The sequence below is a fragment of the Aptenodytes patagonicus genome, chromosome 2 (genome assembly GCF_965638725.1).
Source record: "Aptenodytes patagonicus chromosome 2, bAptPat1.pri.cur, whole genome shotgun sequence".
Taxonomy (NCBI): domain Eukaryota; kingdom Metazoa; phylum Chordata; class Aves; order Sphenisciformes; family Spheniscidae; genus Aptenodytes; species Aptenodytes patagonicus.
Genome location: NC_134950.1, coordinates 117,811,903 through 117,834,319, shown reverse-complemented (window position 1 = coordinate 117,834,319; position 22,417 = coordinate 117,811,903). Strand labels below are relative to the sequence as shown.

The window sequence follows — 22,417 nt, the reverse complement described above, 5'->3', positions numbered from 1 at the left end:
TTCAGTGAATCCTACAGAAAAATGAAGCATGTAGCCTCTTCTTGTGTTCATCTTGTATCTACTCCTGCATTATTTTATTCCATGGTTTTACACAAACTGGTAAGTTCTGCTCAGATAGTACATGAAGTCATACTCCCAAAAAAGCATCATCTCCAAATATTCTATCCTTAGCTGACAGACTCAAAGTCACTTAAAGAGGTTCCTTTTAGTTAGGCTAGTTCTTCCCTTCCAAAAGTTGTACAACCACATGAGTGTGAAACATTTTTGAAGTTTGTTTTAAAATAAAGAAAAGCAGCACCATTTTGTACATCTCCAAATGCTAACGCAAGAGCCTTAAATAAAGCTTAATACTCTCTGGTGCAGCTGGTCTTTACTTTCTGCCAAACCTCATTTCCTGCCAGACATGCACTTCAAAGTGCTACAGCATTTCTCTTTAAAGTACTGGTCCATACGCTGCTTGGTGGTTGGGGTTTTTTTTGCATCAAATTTATAGTCCATTGCCTTCGGAAGGCAGAAATAGTGAGAAAAAAAAATCTTGTCTTTATTCAATACATGCACACTACAAGGAAAAAGTTCAATGATCATGGAAAACAAGTTTAATAGTGATTGTTTCGCTATACAGCATGATGCAAGCCATGCCATGTGCCATCTTAAATAAGTGAACAGCATTAAAGCACAAGCAGTGGTTGCCAGAAGAACATGCAGTTATCTTCAAGCCTCTGTAACAGTAGAAAGTAAGTTTTAAATTAATTAAAAAAAAAAAACCACAAAACCCAAACTATCAAAAATATTCAATTCATTACCAGGTACCTTCCTGTTGCTACACCCCAGCAATTAAGACTCAGATGTTTTGGGGAAAAAACAAATTCTTCCAGAAACTTTAAATTGAATTTACACTAGTCAAGCTGATCAAATTAACATTTATAATGTGAACACTCTAGAAAGAAGAACTTAAGAAATACATAGTTTTTATATGAAGAAAATTAAAATATGAATGCTAGCAAACAGTTGTAATCTAAGCCTCATCATTACCTGCAGTAAGTTACTACAGGTTTTACAATTCCTCAGTGAGGAATTTGGAAGAAGGAATCTGCTTCCGAAGTTACATGTTGCTGAACCTTTACCTTGTTCCAAGACTATCAGAATAACAAAATGGTATATTTGATAAATCTCCAGACCAAAGCACATTCAAATTAAGCATTTCAAACATTTCAAATACAGGCTAATGTCTTATAAGTTTTAAATGGATAAAAATCATGAGAAAGCCTTACCTTCTGCAACACCCCATGGGTACTGCCTTCCTCTAACTCTCTTGCCATTGACTTCAATGATCGTATTACTACCTACCACAGCAAGAGGTAAACGGTCCTACAAGATAAAGTATTACTTTAAAAATCAAATTTTCTACTGCCAAAAGATACTGAAAGCATGCCCATGTGTAAACTTGATGTAAGCTAGTTTGGTGCTGTAACACTGCAATGCAGCTTACCCTAAGCGCAAGAAGTTATGTTTACTGACCTCTGCCTAGTTTAATGACATACATATACACACGCACCCCTTTGAAATTCTTTACTGTTGTATTCTGTAAATCTAGTTAAGAAACAGACATTACTGTTACTTAGTAAGCTAAGCAACAGGCAAACCATTTCCTATTTACTCAATTGCACAGTAATTATTTATCAATTCATATTCCCTCTGGCTACACAGACTGTTACTTTGACTGGATCTTGTACCCAGTTTTCAAAGGTTTGGCAAAGAACTACTTCAAGTTCTTATTTTCAGCTGAACCAAAAATCGCTCCAGTGTAACAAGCAACAAAGGAGCCAAGGGCAGCTTCAAGTAGCTGAAAGGAACAGTGTACAAAGCGAAGTATTTTGGACTTTTGTCCTTGCCTTTGTTCTGCTCTTCTTCTTTAGGCTTAATCCCAGAATACCTTCCATTTGTGCTATTTGTGTTTATCTATCCTAGGTGATTCCCACAGTAACAAAAAAATGTAAAAGCTCTTACAGGCTGTTAAAGCTACTGAACAAACAGAAGCAAGGCTCAAGAAACATATACAAGATGGACTCCAACATAAAAGAATAAACCAAAACCACGAGTAAACAAAGAAAAAGCCTTTCAACAGCCTGACAGTCCTTTTGATTTTCTTCAGTCATTCGTCTCCATTAAGGTTTCAGTATATCAATTAGTCAGACAGCTATTAACTGTAATGCACACACTCTGTGCCACTGCACAGCTGACTGAAACACAACCCTTGCCTCCTTCAAAGATCAGAATCAAACAAAATGTGGTAGGTGGATAAGAGTCAAATAGGAATGGAATAAAAAGAAAGTGATCTTTTAAGAGTTTATTAAAGGAACATGTGGTCTACTGCTCTCATTCTGAATTTTAGCCATTAAAGGAGTTGTCATCTGTCTAAGAGTGCCATTCATTACCTCTGCTGAGGAACAGTGACTCTTAGAACAGCTTTCAATCTGATTTTTATCTTCTAAACATTTTGGTGGGCTCTTCACTAATGACAAAAAGCTTTTCACTCTCTACCCTTCCCCACCCCCCTCCCCGTAAGCAATTTTTCAAAAGAAAATTATTTACCTTTATCTTTTTAACAATCTTATTTTCTTCTTCATCATCTGTTTCTGGAAATTCATATATTTTAATTTTGTGTTCTTGGATTTCTTTCATTATCTAAAACCAAAAATATGTTATTTGTTTGAGAAATTCATACTCTGTAATAACTCTATTTCTTGCTGCAATCTGATTCTCCCTCCTTTTGTTTGATATGCAAGATCCTTGCATATGAAGGTGACTAAGTTACATCACAAAATTTGCACATGTTTAACACCATCAGGTGACCCCAAGGGATTATTAGCGTGACCATCTCTCCTTAGCCAGGAGAAGACAGGATCAGAGCCAGAGCCTCACAGCTAACCGAATACTATCCATCAATACAAGGCAGCAAAAATGAACGTCAGTTTTCTACAACGGGGCAAACAGATGTTTACACTAATGGGAATTCTACCTGCACATGCAAAAACTATTACAATACAGCTTAAATTCTCAGACTAGTCTCGCAATTGAGTCCCTTACACAAAAAAGAAAAAAAAAAATTGAATAGATAACTGCAGGCATACTTCAGCCCTTTGAGTTCCCACAATAGCTACTGCCGTCACTCCTTTTCTGTTTCTAGCTCACCTGAGCATCAGCTGCTTGAAGCAGGATCACCTGCCTATTTCAATAGTTTGTGACTGACGGACTGACTCTAGCAGTTAGTTGTGTTGAAAAATATTTGCAAGCACTAATGAAAATTTAAGACTAACTGACAGTGTCATCAAAAATGAGACTGTTCTGTTTTGGTGCTCGATTTGTCTGAAGGGTATTTTTAAAAACAAGATGATTAGTTTTCCAGAATTTTAGAACGGAAAAAATACTAGACCATTTAGCTGACAGCTACACTGCAGAGCCCTGAGGAATATTTCTGGTTCATGGGTTTGCAATCTTATAAAAACATAAGTTTCCAATTCATGCAAGGACTTATTTTCAAAGTTTGATTTGGGAAAGTCTCCCCTGTTTGACATCAACTCATTGATAAAGCTGCTTATATATTAAGAAATATTCTGCATTCTACTGTTGTTTCCTCCTTTACATAAAAAAAAAACCCACCCACAAAAAAACCCCAAACATGAAATGCAACCAAAACAGACTTCCGTTATATAGCACCTTGCTTAAGTTTCTCCAAGGCAGAAAGTGTCCTTTAATTTTTAGTCTTAAATTGAGAGTTTTGCACACAACATCTCTTAATACCAACTTCTTTTCAGAACCCGTGTTCTTCTAAACTAGGACTGGACACAGTTCAGTAAAACAAACTTCATGACTTGCATTGTCCTGTTCTGGGTCCTCCTTATCCTCCTCATACAATACAACAAAGCCTAAACGTTCTACTCTGATCACATAGTTGAAATAAAACATAAACCACTTGGAGACATTAATACCAAATTTATTCTACAAATACAAAGAAATTATATCCGTTGTATCAATGTTAGAATTATCTCACCATCTTTAAAATGCATTACCACAGCCCAAGACTGAACAACAGGTATACTGATTCTCATCTAATACCTGAGACATCTTTAATAAATATAGCACATCAACACGCAAGTGAATACCACAATACAATCAATAATACTGTAATACTGTTAAATACCTTCTTTTTTTTTTTTTTTTTTTTTGTTTAAACACACAACTTCTGTTAGGCACCTAAATCTTGAAAGCTCCCTTCCTCCCTTACTGATTTTTATCTCAGCAGTGAATTATTTCACTTGCCAAGAATCATACTACACTTGAAACCTCTTCCCCTGAGGAAAGAAACAAGATTATTTCACCAAGAAATATAATTAAATCTAGAGATATAAATTACTTAGCTTTGCTGTCTCAAGTCATTGCTTCAGGGTTTAAACTTTGCATATAAGAAGTTAAATCTCACCATTTCCATAGGGATCCACTTACTAAATTATTCCATGTTGTAAATATTAATCTTTCAACTCACCTGTTTTTTAAACTGTTGGCATTCCTCAGGTGTAAGTGTGTCTGCTTTGGCAATAAGTGGAATGATATTCACTTTTTCATGCAGGCGCTTCATAAACTCTATATCCAAAGGCTTAAGTCTGAAAGACAGCATTAGAGCTTTGCAATTTATATTAATTAAACAAGAATGTACAAATGATTTGAGATTTGTCCTGACAACTACTCTTAAGACACTGATTTATGAGTGATAGATGCTTGAACGAAATTCAAAAGGCTACCTGCAACTGCTATAGTAAATCCCCTAGAATTGTAGAATACCAGAAGAATAAGTTGTAAGTTAATACTACTAGTAGCCATGAGACTTCTGCTAGCTGAAATTACACTCATTTAAGCAAATAAGAACTCTCCTATGAAGGGTAGTAAAGCTCGTGTCATTAGCTGGAAGATAGTCCCATTTAAAGCCTGACTGGTAAGAATTTACAGTTGTGAATCATGCTCTGTTCACATACGCAGTTTCAGTTTCTGAAAGTCATGTTTATTTGTACGCTTCTTCCTGAGAGTGGGCTGTGAGATTTTTTTATACATTAGATTGCTGAAGACAGTAAACTCTGTGGCCTGTGTACAAATGAAGTAGAAATATCTCATCTCTGAATCGCTATGTATAACAAAAAGACCATTATGAAAGCGGATGACAATGACATAAAAACTAACACACCCACCATATGGGCATATAAAACCATCAGTGTGGATCAAAGTGGTCAATATTTCCTGCTTGCTAAACTAAAGCCACAGAAGATTTTGATGCATTAATGCTTCAGAATTATAGCAAGTTTAGTCAGGCTTAAAGGATTTAACAAGATTATTTCTCATATAAAAAAAATTAGGATTAGGAACATTAAAACCAGATTCATTTGGTACTCAAATTTAGTTTCTTCTCCAAACCATATATAAAAGAATAAAGAAAACTTTAACGAACACATACTTAACTTCACTTTAACATCTTCCACCTGCCACTGAATTTCTCAGCTTCTCAACATGTTTCCATTAAACAGCTAACGTTAATGCACATCTAGAGTAAGAGCACTGGTTTGGCTATCCATTCACCTTAATATGCTTTCCCTCTCCTCGCTTCAAAAAGCTACGTAGGGCAACACCAGGTTGAAGGGCAGTTGCCAAAGCAGAATAGTTCAGAATGACAATGGTCACCTCAAGGTCTCGAGTTTACAGTGGAGACTGAAGCAGGAAGCCTTTACATAAAGATCCTAGAATTGCAGAAAGAGGCTGCAATTCATTATCACCCCACTCACTTACCTGGAAGGCTCCTCCCACCCCTTCACTCTCTCCCCCTACTTCCACACAAACTAACCCATCAGTTCAGATGTTTATGGGGATAGCAGCTAAAAATGGTGGGGTGTGTTAAATGGAAGGACCTAACCTGCAATTTTTTTTCTTTTATAAATTGTCACAAGCTGACTTTTACAAATGTATTAGAGTCACAAGGACAAACAAGTAAATTCACCTACAAATGCTTTAATTCAATGTAAGTACAATCATGCATTAAGAGTGAAGAGTACACTACTGGACAGGTTACACGTGCTGCTGCCTGCACAGGAAACATGACTGAAGACTGCACCGCCACAAAAACCAGGTAGGAAGTGAGCAATGTCCTTTCAGAGGAGACAGTATCTTAAAAGAGGAAATGAATGCTAACAGCAGCACCAATTTTCTCTGTGCTCCATTAATTTCCTTAATTAGATGACAATTCCAAGCATTTACTCCAGTAATTGAAAAACGCTATGCAAACCTAGCTCAACTTTACATTTCCCCCCCCCCTCCCCCCCCAAGAATAACATGAAATACATGTACACGGAACATACTTTCCAGCTTTTAGCCTTACAAATTTAGTGACCAAAACTTATTTGAAGCATTACCTTTATTTTTCCTTACAAACAATTTGTACCTCCCACTGGTTTAGAAAGTTTTAAAGGATAAAGGGGGGTGTGGAGGGAAGACAAATGTTTTTTGAAGAATCTGAAAGTTAGCTCGAAAGAGATTGACTAACACAAGGAATGGATCATCTTCCCTTTATTTAAGTGAAATTTTGATTTTGCACACTAGTAAAACTGTGCCAAGGATTCAAGTGTTTGCATTTAAAATTGACATGCATGTTGAGAAAAACTGACATTACAAACATGCATGTTGAACAGCAACAACAAAACGTTTAATTAAGGCAAGTCTACATAAGAAAAGCTCTTCTCCACCCCGCAATATTTATTTCCAAATTTGAGAAGTCTCTGTCTAGTTCAAAATGAACCATTCCAATGCTAGCTACAGAAGCCGAGTGTAATAGTTGGCATTTCCTACTGCCTGAAGAATATTCCTCAGAATTCCTTCATTACTCCCTTCAACAAGTTTTACTACTTTTGACCCATAGAATAGAATAGGCTACTTATCTTCTCCTCCTCCTGGTTTTGAAGGTATAACTTAAGAGCATCTGACAAATTTAATCAGTTATAATACAATGACAAAATGCTAAGCAACCAATTTCAGATACAGTCAATCTGCATCTAATAGACCTTGGAAATGCAGTTCTCTCTCTCTACCACTAGATAGAAGTCTGATCAAGTTAAAAACTAAGCAGGGGTGGAAGATTGCATAATAATTGAAAAAATCCAGAATGCCTATGTTGGAATTGTCACTAGACAAAACATTACAACCCAGGTGAATTAAAGCACACTTGTAAGGATGCATGAAACTTCCCATCTTCAATTTATCATTAGAGTCAAAGGGAGGAAGAAAGAATGGAAAGGAAAAATCCTGTTGCTTGAAGTGTGAACCAGTTTCTCCTTCTAATGTGAAGACATGTAGATCACAAATAGACCTGGCACTTGTGAACACCTGTGTATTTTTAATTGTTCTAATACTGTTTTTCTTGTTATGTAATTAACGTGTAATCATGTTTTCTGGTGTTCTAACTCATTACTTGTGTGGCTTGCTGATGGCTGACAAGCCAAAGTAAGCTCATCTTTGAAATTAAGCATGGTCTGCAGGCCATTAAGAAAATGCTATTTGGAACTTTACATAACTAAAAATGCCAAATTTGGATGTTTATCCGAGATAAAAGACAGAGAAAGGAAACATAAAATACACTAATACGAACCCATGTCCTGAAGGAGCAATGAAGTATAAACAACACTGCACTCTATTATCTGGCATCTGACGTCTGTTCACTCGAGATTCTGCATTCAGGTAGTCCTCAAATTTACTGTCAATGTAGTCGATAACTGGCTGCCAACTGCAGAGGTTACATGAATAAAAACCTGTAAGTTATATTATTTATGTAAAAAAAGTCTGTCTTTGCTAAGAAATAGATGTACACTATTTCCCCATGGCTTGCTTTTTTTTTTTTTCAATTAAGAGAATTCAACACAGCACATTTTAAGTGACCAGCTCCTCAACATACAACCGAGTTACACAGCTCTGAAGATACAATCTGCAAATTCACTGAAAAACCCTTTCAAACACAATTACCTTCATTGTAATAGCATTAAATAGAACACTTAAGAACAGTAGCCAAAGGAATACGCTTTACTGGTCACATCTTGTGACAGCACAGAGTCGGTTCTGCACACTGCACGTGTGGATAAAGAGCCAAATGCTCCATTTACTTTAAAGGGAAAAGCTGATAGCATTTCAATACAGTTATAAAGGTACTTGGAACTACAGTAGTTAAAGTTATCAGCTAACTGAAAAGTTTAAAAGCGTTAATATTTTAACTGAAGATCAAAGTGTGCATTTTAAAAAAATGTCACAAGGTATTATATCTCTCACACACAAAAAATACAATTCAGAATTATTGTGGGAGAACATACAAAGAATTTCTTACCAATTACTATTATCCACAGCATCTCCAAATCCTGGTGTGTCAACTATTGTAAGTAGTAACTGAACACCACCCTCTTTGATTAAAACTTTTGACTGCTCAACCTGTAAAATGAATAAAGCAAGATTAAATTTTTAGCAATTTAGCCACCCATCTTAAACACTGGGAAAAGCATTCAATGAATAAGAAGTCTGACAAAGAATTGCTAACTTTTCTGCTTCAGAGGAATACTGGGTCTGTGTTTTGCTTATAAAATCCCAATAATTTGATAATCATTCATTTTTTTTTGTAAGAAAAAAAGGGTCATCGTTTAAATAAAGTCAGTGATAAAAGAACCCATCTCAGTATACAGGATAGCTTAATATTTTAACTCCTGTCAAAACAGGAAAAACCCTAACCAACAATACTAATGCCAGTATTAAAGAAAAAAAAAGAAAAGCTGTTCCAAGATATCCAGACATTCTGATAAACCAGGCATTATACTTGATGAAACTGTGAACTTTGGTCACTTCAAGGAAAATTACATTTTTCAAAACTAATCCTCCCCCCAAGCACCTTAGACACTACATTTCTAGTCCCATTAATGTATTTTTAAGACGACACTTGTTCTTCAGCTAGTATAATGCTTGGGAAAGGAATCATAGAAAGTGATGGTTTCCTGTTACAAACAAATTGATATTGGAAAGTAATACAGTCTAGCTGCATCTGCTGAGCTAGACCTCACGTGACCATAATGGATTGGTTCCTGTCAGCTCAGGTCACTGATGGAAACCTCAGAAGGCAACTGCATCAGCGCAAGGCATGATGCAAGATCTGGGCGTGGGAACGCATGCCTCAAGTTGTAACCACCCATCTGCAGCACCGCTCGCTCAGCTTGCAGTGAGCATGTCAAACAGATTAAGCATATCATGACACAGAAAATTTAGGCTAAACAGCAAATGGACTGCTACCCCCTTCTTTCTCCTAATATCTCAGTAATTAGCATTATCGATAATGTCAGGTGTATCTGTCTGAGAAAGTGCTGTACACCCGCTGTTGTATCAGTCAGTCTGGTCCACAGCAGTAAGAAATGACAAACTCATGTTAGCACGTTGGCTCTTTCCAATTGCTCACACATTTAGTCATTTTTTTTTCCCTGATATTGAGACAATTTCTATTAAATCACTAGTGACACCAATTTCTAGATATGGATTCAAGAAAATTGACTGTGCGAGCCATTTATTCAGAGCCACACACAAGTTGGCAGACATTGATGCCACCTTGTTGCTCACTGGTTAACGTTTCTTAAGCCTCCTGAACCCTACCCAGCAAGAGAAAAGAAAGTTAAATATAACTAGGTGAACACCTGCAAAAACATTCAGTGATGAACTTTCAGAGAGAGTAGAAACTTGGATAATAAATCCTACCTGGATGATCTCTTGACCAGCTCAAGATTTGAAAGAGATCGTATCAGTGCTGCTTAAGCACTTGCACATCCCTCGTTATATAGGTGAAACAGACTCTCTCACAGCCGCACCTTGACATTGTTGTAAACACTTTGCAATCACTGGTTATGTGATGCAATGTAAATCTGCTAGATAAATTAACACACTGCAGAAAGTCAAACTAAATACCTCTTGCACAAGCAAAACAATCATTCTAATTCAGAAAAGAAAATACAGGAACACAGAAAACAGTAACTAACTGCAAAGAAAGCTCCATATTTAAACTCCAAGTATGCAGGATGCTATTTTTATATACTCATCAGTAGGGATCCTATCTGAGCCAGATCAATCCCTTTCGCTGCTAGGTCTCAAAAAATTAACTTGGCTACACTACGGCTGTCTACAGCATGCAATTGTCATGAGCTGGTTCCTCACCTAACAAAAAGACAAAAAAAAATCAGTAAGGCAGCTTCATAAAACAAGAGTCCCCAACACTGGGCTACCTGGATGCTAGTCACAGAAGAATACAGGCTGGGGTGGACTTCAAGGCTACCCAATTCAATCTCCTACTTGAGCAGGCCTTACTGCAAGGTTAGGAAGGTTTAAAGAAATAAAAAAACCCCAGCACACACATACCAGCCTAAGACGCCACCAAGTTACCCATTCATTAACTGTACAACTCCTATCCTTCTGTAAGCGTTCAGCCCAAAGCCATGAAAACCTAGGAATACATGCAGTGCTTTAAAAACTTACGTTTTAAAAATGGTGAATGTATTTTTCCCCCCTCAAGAGTTCTATAGAGAAGTTTTATTGCACACAATCGATGCCAGAACTCAAGACAGTAATCCCCAGTCACACAGTCAACTCAGCCAGGAGTTTACTACTCACAAGCTTTAGCACAGAGGAGATTAGCTTCTGATTCCTCGCATTCTTTTCGCTATCTTGCATATAGTAACAACAAAGCCCTCCTATACTTGCAGAAAGCTTGGTTATAAGAAACCCGTAACACTTTCAAAATACTAGAGATGATAATGTTAAGAGCTGTACTCTTGCCAAGTGCTACAAGGTATCAGCTTTATTCTCCAGCACAAAAATTCCCAGCAAGAACCATTAAATTATTAAGCACTCACAGTGGAATGCCTTTACAAAAGAAGCAATTAATAAAACATTATCTCGAACGTGTGTTTATAACAAAGGAAAAGGAAGGTCAGGAGGTCCTCAGAAATGCCACGCCAAACATTTTTCCTGATTCTGTATGCTTGTAAAATGTAAGTGTGGCTGAATTTGTGAAGTCACCTTCTGACAAATGGCCTGCAGTAACTGAATCTCTGCAGACAGTGCTAATACCTTACTGGGTGGTGAGGATTTAAATTTATTCTTATGTTTCATAAATTCATGTAGGTATCTTGCTATCAGAGCGGGGTTTTCAAAAACCTGCAGAACAAGAAACATTAGTTGATCAAATTAAATGGCCTGTGCTTGTGTTGTGGACAATCAGACAATATCCACCATATATTGTAAGCGGTAGAGACTACTGGTAAGAGACAGTAGGTGAAGAACCTGCCATAAAGCCTCTGTAAAGTTGCATTTTTCTAACCTAAATGGATGTGTCCATACATGGTCAAAGGCACAGAAAGCAGCAACATCTGGAAAAGATCCAGAAAAATCACTGTAAACTAGTGTCATTCATAGTTAAGCATCCAACTGCATCCTATCATCTGATTTACAAGTATTCCCAAGGGATTCATGGAAAACATTAGTTCAAGTCTTGGAATTTAAAACTTTTTAATAAAAGTCTCCTCCAAACGGCCATTTTCCCATGCACTCCAGTCAACTGGGTCACACAGGTCTCCTTGGCAGTTACTACACCACATTCATGACACGATGCTTGTTACAGCTTGACTACTTTTAATGGATTAAACAAGCCTTTACGATACTCCCATTTAAGATAGTCAAATAATGATCAGAGAAAACATATTTCATACCCCATCATTTCTGAAGAAGCTTCCTTTGAATTCATCTGACATCAAATCACTTACTATTAACTGTTTTCCTGTGTTTTCCATGAAATTAATACGAAGGACCTGCCTCACAAACCAACTTCAAACTGCAATTGTTTTCAAGCCCAAACCACAGTTTGTATTTATCTATGCAAGACTTTTACACAATTCCTGATTCAGTAAGTTCTTCCCACCATATAAGAGCAGGCAACTATTACCACCAAGGTTTTAGGATGCTCTGGTGGTCTGTCTCATCTCTACCCTGCAAAACTCTTGACATCCTCAACTTAGAAAGGTTTACACTGGCAAAGAGTACAAATCCCATGGATCCAAATAGCAGCTCACACTGTTAATTCTTTGACTTAATATTTGACTGGAATCACCTCCACATCATACACATAGTTGCTAGCACACACAATTTTCAAGGTTGTAGGGGGAAACAATTTTATCCTCACTTAGACATTGACACTGAAATAAGACGGTTTCAGTTTCCTTCTTAAAATGCCATGCTTACTGATTTTTCATTCATCACAAGAAGTAACTGAAAGCAATGTTGCACTACAAGTATACCCAAACAAAAGAAATACTCATTAGATAAAGTAAGCAATAGTTTCTAAGGGGGAAGGTGGTCTTTAAATATATTTTATTCCAATCATATTATTTGCTAAGTCATGATAGACCCCAATTCACTACCGAAAATAGTTTTGGCTAGCCCTCGGCCACCCTCGAGCTTTAGCCCACACAGTGGAATTAGGAAAAAAAATGCAATGGCTTTTCAGCCAGGGCTCTGTTCAAGCCCTTTTTTTTTCCCCCGCCTTCAGCTTTACATGCCAAAAAAAAAAAAAAATTAAGTGAAGCTTCCTGAAAAGTAGGGGGTTTTTCCTTCAACCAGTAAATTAATAAAAATCAAACCACCTCTGAAGAACTCAAAAGGTCAGGATGAACAGATCATCTAATCTTGCCACCTAAGAGATGAAAGTACTTAACTCAGATTCCACAAGCTCCACACACAGTTTTAGTTTAATTTTTCTTATACTGATCCACCTTTAGCCAGGATGGGACTGAGTTATCTTTGAAAGATGTCTTGGTTGGTTTTTTTTGTTAGGTTGTGTGTAAATTCTTCCTATGATTTTCCCCAATTTAAAAAACAAAAAATCTTCCAGTGACACAGAATCCCATCCACCATTCTTTAAACTATAATTCAATGAATATAACCTGAATTGGTTTAGCTTCCCGCTAAACCAATGTGTAATCAACAGTAATGAAATCACACTACATCTCTCTTCCAATAAAAAAAGAGGTCACCCTTCTACTTAGTTTTCCAACAGTCACTGACTATTTCATTAATAAGTATATTATGCCAGAGCTTAACTATTTGCACACCTTTTCCACCCCACTTAACATCTCTTTGAAACAGGTACATAAATTCAACCCTTTTTAATTCAAATAATGGTCTAATGCCCCTGCTAACAAGCTTTTAAGTCCATTTTGTCAGAGTCACTATGGTTTTACATCAAATTGATAAAATAGCCTAATGGACATGACCAAAGCTTAGAAAAAATACATACATTGTTAAATCAAACTCAGGATGTTCAAAAGCTTTCTTCCAAATTAAAAAATTGATATTCTGCAACAAATGCATTTTGTATTAGTATTCAAGACACTGATGTTGAGCTAACTGACAAGCAGTGTCATTTAACCTTCTCAGTATGAGCATAACTAACTTTTTCCTGGCCCTGTGGTAATTATTCAGTGTTCTGAGACTGGATTAAAAAAAAAAAGCCTTACCCAAAACCCCAAACAAAAACAAACCAAAAGCCCCACAAAACAGTAAGGTCAGCGGATCATAGCATTGGAGCACAGTTATTCGATTCTATTGAATAAAAAAGCATTCAATTTTACAGCTTCTGTTTAGCACCCTGCATACCCTCCTAACTCAACACAAGGCTTAATCACTTTATGACAACTCTGCAATTGCACAATCACTTCAGCCACAGCTGAGATGGTCTGAGACTGTCATTTTGCAGCTGGAGGAACTCTGCTAATAACAGCAGCAATGGTGAGCACCCCCGGTCCTCATCTGTACAAAGTTAGATTATCACAAGCTATCTTCACCAAAATCTTAAACAAGTGTCTGACGTGCATCAAGAGAGATAAACAGAGCTCATGCATCCTTATTCAGCTGCTCAGCTGTGGAGGCAGAAAATACCCCACTGAAACATAATGATTTCCTAAACCAGCCACAACATTATTTGATTATTTCTTAGTGTTAGGGTTTGGTTTTTTTTAATAACCTTTTTATAATACAAAATGCATGGTCCTTTTCTTGAGAGAAAATATAGTTGATCAATAGCATATTATTACACAAAACAAATGGATTGACTTCAGTTTCCCAGTCTTTGACTAAATATTTTCAGTTTTATCATGCACTTGCAGGAACACCTTCTTTGCCTATATAAGTCTAGTGCTTAAAGTCAGCCAGGTTCACCCTAGTCCCTGATATGTTTCAGAATAACAACTTATAATAGGTAAAAAATGTACCACAAAGGATACAGGCTGCAGAAGATTGGTGGATACTTTTATACCTCAGGTCCTTACACTTATGTCAAATCCTTTAATACGCAGTTTCTAAAACTAAAAGCCTGCCTTAAACAGTCAGGGGGTTTAGTGCACATCTATGTATTTCTACAGATATACTCAGTATTTTAATTGATAATAAAACATTCCATTTCCAAACAGGACTGCATCCATGTGAGGTTTCTAAAGTACAGGCAGCACACAAAGTACTTCAGTTCAGGGCTCCCACTCTTCAACAGGCTACAAGTTTCAGAACCTTGAAGTGTTGTATAGCTAAGGTACACCAAAAGACACACTGAGTATTCCTTAGTGGTTCACATCATGGCTGAACTTACTTGAAATATAGGTGCTTATGTGACAACTGTATCACCTTACTTTACTAAATTGAAAGTTACATTGTTGAAGCTGCAGTTTTTTTCCCCCCAGACATACCTGTACAGTCTTTTTAATTCTGTGTGAAGGACCTGGATACTCTGGGGAATACAATTCTGTTAAGAATAATGAGTTGATTAATGTTGATTTTCCCAGTCCAGATTCACCTGGAAGAAAACAGAACCGTTTCAGTAAAACCATGAGTATCACGCTGAATATAAACATTTAGATTACATGTCAAATACTCTTGAAACGTAGTACCTGAAAACATGCACTGCACTCTAAGGCTTTGAGAATCTATCATCTTTTCCAATTTCAAGGAAAACGCTGCAAATCCAACTGTCACTGCTGGATTATATAGACATTCATTTTTCTGATCACATTAAGTACTGAATGCATTTAGCACTTCCCCATTGCTCCCATCACAACACACAAAGATGACATTACCCTGCATTAAATTTTATAAACAAGCTATCTTCTTGGTATGACTTCCTATCATAATGCCAAAGCAGACTAAGCTATCTCTGTTATTTCAAGTATTATTTGAGAGTCTTATTGTCAGGGAGGGGGAAAAAGAAGCGGGGAGGGGAGAGATTGAGATTAGTTTGGTCTAACTATTAAAGCCTCAAGAGCTAAAATGAAGTTTCAGAACTATGTGGTTTGCCTGGGAATTTTTTTGTTGTTGGGGCAGGGAAGGGGGATTGGATTTTGTTTGGTTTTTGGTAATTTGTTCATAAGCAACATAAGTCAGCCTTGCTAAAGAATCTGGAGACAATACTGACATGACAATCCAAGCAAATACAGTTACAATTCCCACAGCAAAGATTATCCCTCATTTACAGCTCTACAGACAGGAGCAAGAATTTCAGATCAACTATTGATTACAGCATTTAAAGAGACAAGTCTTTTGCTTAGTTTTCTATTGTAAAGAAACTACTTCAACAAGACAGTTCACACTGGCATGAGAACTAAGGAAAAAAAAGTAAACAGAAAACATTGTTTTCGTATAAGTTTTCATATGCAGTGCTGTTAGTACATTGACCTAAACAGAAACAGTCACACAGAAATTTGCTCTTAAGCTAACAAATTTGGGTGCAAACTACATACTGTCACTGAGGGAGGAGAATGGGCTGCACTGCCCCCACACTTTGAAAAGAAAAAAAAACCTAACCTGCTAATCCCTCCAACCCCAACAAATAAGGGTTGATTTAGGCTAAACTCAGAAAGCTTCAAAACTTGTCCTAAGTGTCCTGGGTTAATGCAAGTAATCAAGAGCTACAAAACAGAAAGTAGTTACGAACCTCAGTAGACAAGACCTTGTCTCCACTGTAATAGCTGGCTCGATTTCATACACAAGCTAGCTTACACACATCAGCCATCTCGATTACAATGGTGTAGCACAAAGTCTCTGCAGTACCGAACAGAGCAATCTGATTAGCTATACTGTAAATAGATTAGCAGCTCATGAAACATTACAACCAGAGCTCCTGCAGGCTGGCTACGTTATTAGTACTGCTTGTTCTTCAAACCCCACCCTGTCTGACAGATGAGCTAACCCATGCTGAAAGCAGGGTCTGGCTACAACTGGGAAGATGGGCTGCGGCAGCCAAGGAACAAGGAGATACTCAAGCTGTAACCTCAAGATAGCAGTGCTGGGAACGCTAACCCCAACACGACAGCTACATGTGAGCCAGAAGGGACAGGCTTGCTGACAAGCATTTCATCACTACCACTGCAGATTTTGCCTTTTTCCTGTGGTCAGATGCATTAGACATTTCAGAACTACGCGGTAAATACAGTGCCTAGAAGTGTCTTGTTGTAAGGGACGCACATCTTCTACTCTGCACTTGCAAGATCTTTAGGGCAGGGTCAGCTGCAGCTGAGAGTGCTGCAGCTGAGAGGCTTCCCTACCAAGTTTGCAACGGAAAGAAGCTTCTGAAAAGCACAGCTTTCCAACCTCATAGCTGCAGCCAGTTTGAAGCTTAACCTTCTCCATCTCACAACTCTGCTCAAGATGTACATATCATTCCAGTTAAACTTAAGAGGTTTTTTTATCCACCCTACTGAACGCCTCAAGAGGAGGGCTCCAATTTTGCAATGTACAATTCGTATCCTTTCAGCAAACATTGCTTTTTTAGTTGACCATAATCTTGCAAAAGGCTCCCTACTGCACTATTGAAGAAAGATTTGTGTATCAGATTCTACTTCAATATACAAAAAGTGTTGTCCCTTCTTCTCCCTTCTATTAGCGCTATTGCTGGTCTTAACATGCTACAGAATTTAAAGTGGAAAACACTCAGAACAACCACTTCTCCCAAAAATCACAGTGCTTGGTCAAGTTGCCATTGAAAGTCAAAATATGGAAATAAGATTTTCAGCTTTGAAAGAATGTGATGGAAAACCAGCAGCTCGCCCTAGATGGTTCTTGCAGCTATGGCACTCCGTACCAAGTAGTTCCTGAACTGCTGAAGCATTACTCCCCGATAGACTTGAGGTTTGTTCCCCCCTGCCTTACAGTAGCAAGGATGGGAAGGCAGTATTGAGCTGAAATTAGTGAAAAGACAAGTATGCTAAGGATATTTACGCACCACTTTGTTCCCAAAGGTGCCCAGCCTCCTAGATGCCCCTACCCGTGCTAACTTTAATCAGCCAGCACAGATTATAACAGTGTAGACTGCTTAACTGCTACCAGTAATTGAGGTATTACATGTAAGAGTTTACATCAATACACCAATCCTGGATGCAGTTGTGCCTTAGACCATGTAACAGTCAACACCTATGATGGTAGTAAAAGGCTCTACTATCAAATAAAACAATTACACTGAAACTGTAGGTAAAAACCATAACTGGAACATTCAGTATTGTACTATGGGGAGTCATGCTGCTTCGACTGGAATTAAACAGGAATTTCTCTGCTGACTACAGGGGAAGCAGAATTAAAGAAACCAAGTGTATTTGAACAATTCTAGCAGCCTTTTTGGACACACCAAAATATTCTGATCTTAGCTAGAAATATAAAAAAAACCCAAAAACCAAACCCACAAACAAACCCCTCTGTTCTTCTCATGTAGAACCTTGCTCAACCCAAATTCACCTGAAAGGATTCCCTACTGGAAAGGCTGGGAATGCAGCTTCCAAGGATGCAACAGGCTATGAATACGACAAACAAAACACAAGAGAACAGGGAAAACAAGTGGAATTTACTTTGCTTTAACTTGAAAAAGAAAAAAAATACACATCCCATAATAAAATGCGTCTTCCCACTCTCAGTAAGCATTTCTGATGAGATTTTGCCCTTTTGCCATTAAATGAAGTGGCATAAGGATGCAACATAATAGAATCATAGAATAGTTTGGGTTGGAAGGGACCTCTAAAGGTCATCTAGTTTAACCCTGAGCCGTGGGCAGGGACATCTTCAACTAAGTCAGGTTGCTCAGAGCCCCGTAACCATTTCAGCAGTAATAACTTCCAATCACTCAATGCATCATGATGCAGTCAGAAGACATAAGATATTTCTAAAAATCACTCACTCTAAATTAGGCAGCTAGATCTGTTTTCAGCATGAAATGTTTTGTTTCAAAAAGAAAAGAAAAAAATACTTTGACTTTGCAGGGTAATCCTGAGTCCAAGAGTTTAACTATTTTTGGTGCACAGCTACTGCTTTTACCTTGCCCTCACTCTCCCACTGTTTCATATACGCTTCAAGTTCTTCTGAACAAATACACGGTGGTTCTTCATTACTTTGTGTCTCATGTTTATCAGCAAATTAGCGTTTCAAAATTTCAACATTTTCTCAAGCTGTTTTTCCTTTACAGTCGCATTCAATTATACGGAGCTGGCCACTCTTGTTGGCAGAAATAAGCATGTACTTTTACTAACATACTCCTGTCTGTCTTGCAAAGGACAGAATCTTTTGTCAGCCCTTACAGGACTAGCAAGAGTCCCAACTCTTCTCAAGTGTATGAATTTCTAAATGGCTGTACAAACACTGGAGCTTTTCTTATACATTTGGGTTAACAATTAGCTGTTGACAATTAGCATCTTTATACAGACAGCCCATGGCACATCATTTAAAATTAACCTTGGATAGCAAAATTTCTTCTTCTGTGAACAAAACACCGATGAAGTACTTCCCTTTTTCTCTACACAGATGAGACTAGCTGTAACATGAGAAGGGAGACAAAAAAAAACCCCAACACATTCAGTTGTTTCTTTTATATCTCAAACACATTTTTGGGACCAGAAGAGACCACCAGCAGCCACTGGAATGGTTTGCAAGTCATGGTAAATAGTCTCCAGAATAATATTAAAGCAGATAAGCATGGAGAATTAACAATTAAAAAACTGGAACAATGAAGTGCAATCCATGGGAATGGGGGAAAGCAGTGCTCCAGAGATGAAAAATAAAATAAGCAAGCAACTCACGTTGTTCTCAACTGAGCTACATAAATCTTTCACCTTCATTTCCAAGTCACTCCCTATAAACAAACCAGAAATCCTAATCTGTGATAACGAGTTAGAAAATCTCACGGCTAAGTTGCAAGTGTTCAATACATGGGGTTTTTTTCAGTTCAACTTCTATCCATCAGCTCTTGTTATGACTTTATTACTACAAAGAAACTTAAACTGCAAGCATCTCCTCCCTATGGTAATAGAAGTGAATTGTTATCCTTAAATCTTAATGATGCTGCTTTTTTCACCGTTCATTGTTGCGGCACGTTGAGAATGTGGCATATTTCCAACCTCCTCCAACTTTTCAGCCTCCGCCATTCTTAGACAAATACCTACAACAGAAGTGGACAAGCAGTCCAGTCCAGCTTCCAGCTTTATATGTAACTCCTATTGGAGGCTGCTGTTTTCTCATTCATATTACATCTCCTGATAATGCACCATACTACATCTTCTAGCTACCACATCACTCTGAAAATCCAGGATCAGTTTTCTACTGCATTTTTAGGATCTTGTTTTCTAAAATCCAAGCCCTGAACTTAAAAGCATGACTTACATTCTTAGATTTATGACCCCATGTGAGAGTTCATTAAACTTATCAAGTGACCAAGGTCACTAACCAATACTGAACATTCTCAGTGTGCCCTCTGCATGTTTTATTTCCTACCTCTTCATTAAATAAGAAAGAAATTACTCTTGCAGAAATCACCAGAAGTTTTTCTATCCTTCACTAACAATTACTTGGCTATCTACCAGTCAAACAGTATTTCATGCTCATGCCCTCTTGACAGTCAACTGCAACTCTGGGAATGTGACCACACGTCCTATCTCTATTTAGGAATTTCAAGTTGCTTTCCCAAGCTCCAGGTGGGACCACAAGACTGCCTAGGAACCACCCACTTGGAAGAAAAACGCTTTTGGCAATCGCAGTATTGTAAACTGAGACTTCAGTTGAATTGCTCAAAGTATGCTTCATGTATTGTCACCAAGATGACCCAGTCTCCATCGGTGTACCTATTAACTGAGAACGGCAGGAACTGCAGATTCAGAACGTGCATTAACTGCTAACAACTCTGGTAGGCGAGAGAACATAACTCATCCCAGTGGGCCTTGTAGCTTATTAGAGACAAGCCACCAACACCTAATGTCCCAGGGTAAATGGGTTTTCTACAAATTGCACAATTTTTTTTTTTTTCAAAGCTTCCACTGCATTCTAAGTAGAAGTCTGCATTTAGAGTTCCTTGATACAGTCAAATGCAAGCTGCAGTTGCTTTACTGCTTTATCAGAATGAAGATATCCAATAATGTGTTTCCTCTCTGATGTGAGGGGGCAGCGATTTTTAGTGCATTTGATAGCCCCAAAAAGTTATTACAAAGGGATCAAATTCAACAGAAAAATGCTGTACTTCTCCACAACTTACATATACAGAATGGTTACATCAAAGCATATTTTATTTTTAGCAGGTGAGCCAGTTTTTTCATGGAATTTTTTCCATTTTATAAATTCTAATTATTGTGACAGTTTTTGCTTAAAATATAATCCCATCAGTTTGATGCTGGTGACTCAGAGAGGCGTAAAAAGCTTGTCAGAAGACATAAAAAATAATGCATTTTGTCTTCTTTCATCCTTGTACAATTCACAGTTTATGTGCACGACAGCACCTGCAGCTTTACGCAAATGTGCAATGGCTTTGATGGCACTGTAACACATAGTTTTTTTGCTTTTGTACAGAAAGGAAGCTACATGAATAATCAAAGAGCCTGAACTACACCAGATGGTATGACAGAACTGTCCTCTCGCCGAGGGGGAATGATGCTTTGCCATGTCATTATAGATGACCACAAAAACGGACACTACAAGATGCTTTTAATTTTAAGTCTGATTTTAGAAGCTTTCGTAACAGCTAGTTCCTGTCTTCAGCGCTCTACAAAATACGAACCAATATTTTGATAAACATACAAGAACATCCAAATGAAACCCATCAGGAGGAGGGGTGGGAGCAGCACTGTGCTACACAGCTGCTCCTTCATATATGCAGTTCCATGTAGGACAGTGTCATGTGAAACCTTGCAAAAAGTTCAACTTTGTATTTTATAGACATTTATAAAGGAAAGAAAGCCAAAGCTCCACCATTTTACAACGTGAATTTGGAGCATAAATTACAGAATTAACATCTGTTAGAGCCACAAAGCTGATCCTAGCAAAACAGAGGAACCGGTAAGTCTACCAGTGATAAATTCACTTTTGCCTATCAGCAACTGCATCAACAGCAACAAAATTTCAGCATTCAGGATACAGTAAGACAATTTAGTCAACTTTTAGAGAAAAATTTAAGTTTTAAGTGCAATAACTGAGGACTTACTCTTGGCGTATCGTTCTTGTCACAGATGCCATTTAAGTAATTCCGAAAAAGCCATTAAAAGCAGGGAAGTACTTCAGAAGAATGCTATCTAGAATCTATTGCAGTATTTTTCAAGTACTATTATTTCCCCTCAAAGCAGAAGCAGTTCTAGCTTTCTACAACTGACAGATTAAAATGGCCATGAAACAATGGCTTAACTTCACAGGTGAGATTTTGGCTGCTGCCAAAAGAAATGGTCCCCTACTCCCAACCCATCACTTGCACTAGAATTCATAATGCAGCATGGTGAGGGAAGAAGCGATCCAACAAACCAGGGCATTAGGGGCTTGAGGATGGGAAAATGACGGAAAGAAGACACCAGACAGATGAGGTAAGTCAAATCTGCAGGTCTCCAAAAAGAGAGGAGGGTAAATGTAAAAATCTGCATTTAAAACTAGACCTTTTCTCTGCAACAAAACAACCACCAACAATTCACAAGTCAAAGAACTTGTGGCACTCCATGAAGAAAGTCACACTTGCTCTAATTAAATACATAGGCTTTGCTCCTGATAAATAGCATGTCTGCAAAGTAGCCATTTAAAATAGGATATTTTACTTAATTAAACATGAGGCAAAGGAAGCAAGTTTTCAGCACTTTAAAAAAGTTCTAGTCTAGTAAAAGCAAGGTACTGAAATCACAAGTTTCTCTTCATTTTTAGTTCTTCAACATGACTGCAGATGAAAAAAACACCCCACAGCATTGGTCCACCCATATCTAGTACCAACAACAGCTGAAAATTGACAACCTCGGCTTCAGCATCCAAGCTTGCATGGAATTACAAGTACACA

General features: G+C 37.7%; 1 protein-coding gene across 2 annotated transcripts in view; it reads right to left on the bottom strand.

The window, feature by feature from the left end:
• The window catches only part of SEPTIN7 (septin 7), a 64,291-nt gene that overhangs the window by 13,876 nt on the left and 27,998 nt on the right, over positions 1-22,417 (bottom strand). For both annotated transcript variants that reach the window (XM_076330858.1, XM_076330859.1), the window contains exons 2-7: positions 14,838-14,944; positions 8,408-8,508; positions 7,682-7,816; positions 4,544-4,661; positions 2,593-2,685; positions 1,272-1,368 (exon numbers count right to left, since the gene is read on the bottom strand). In XM_076330858.1, the coding sequence (XP_076186973.1) occupies positions 1,272-1,368; positions 2,593-2,685; positions 4,544-4,661; positions 7,682-7,816; positions 8,408-8,508; positions 14,838-14,944 (651 nt within the window). The remainder of the gene's footprint in view (positions 1-1,271; positions 1,369-2,592; positions 2,686-4,543; positions 4,662-7,681; positions 7,817-8,407; positions 8,509-14,837; positions 14,945-22,417) is intronic.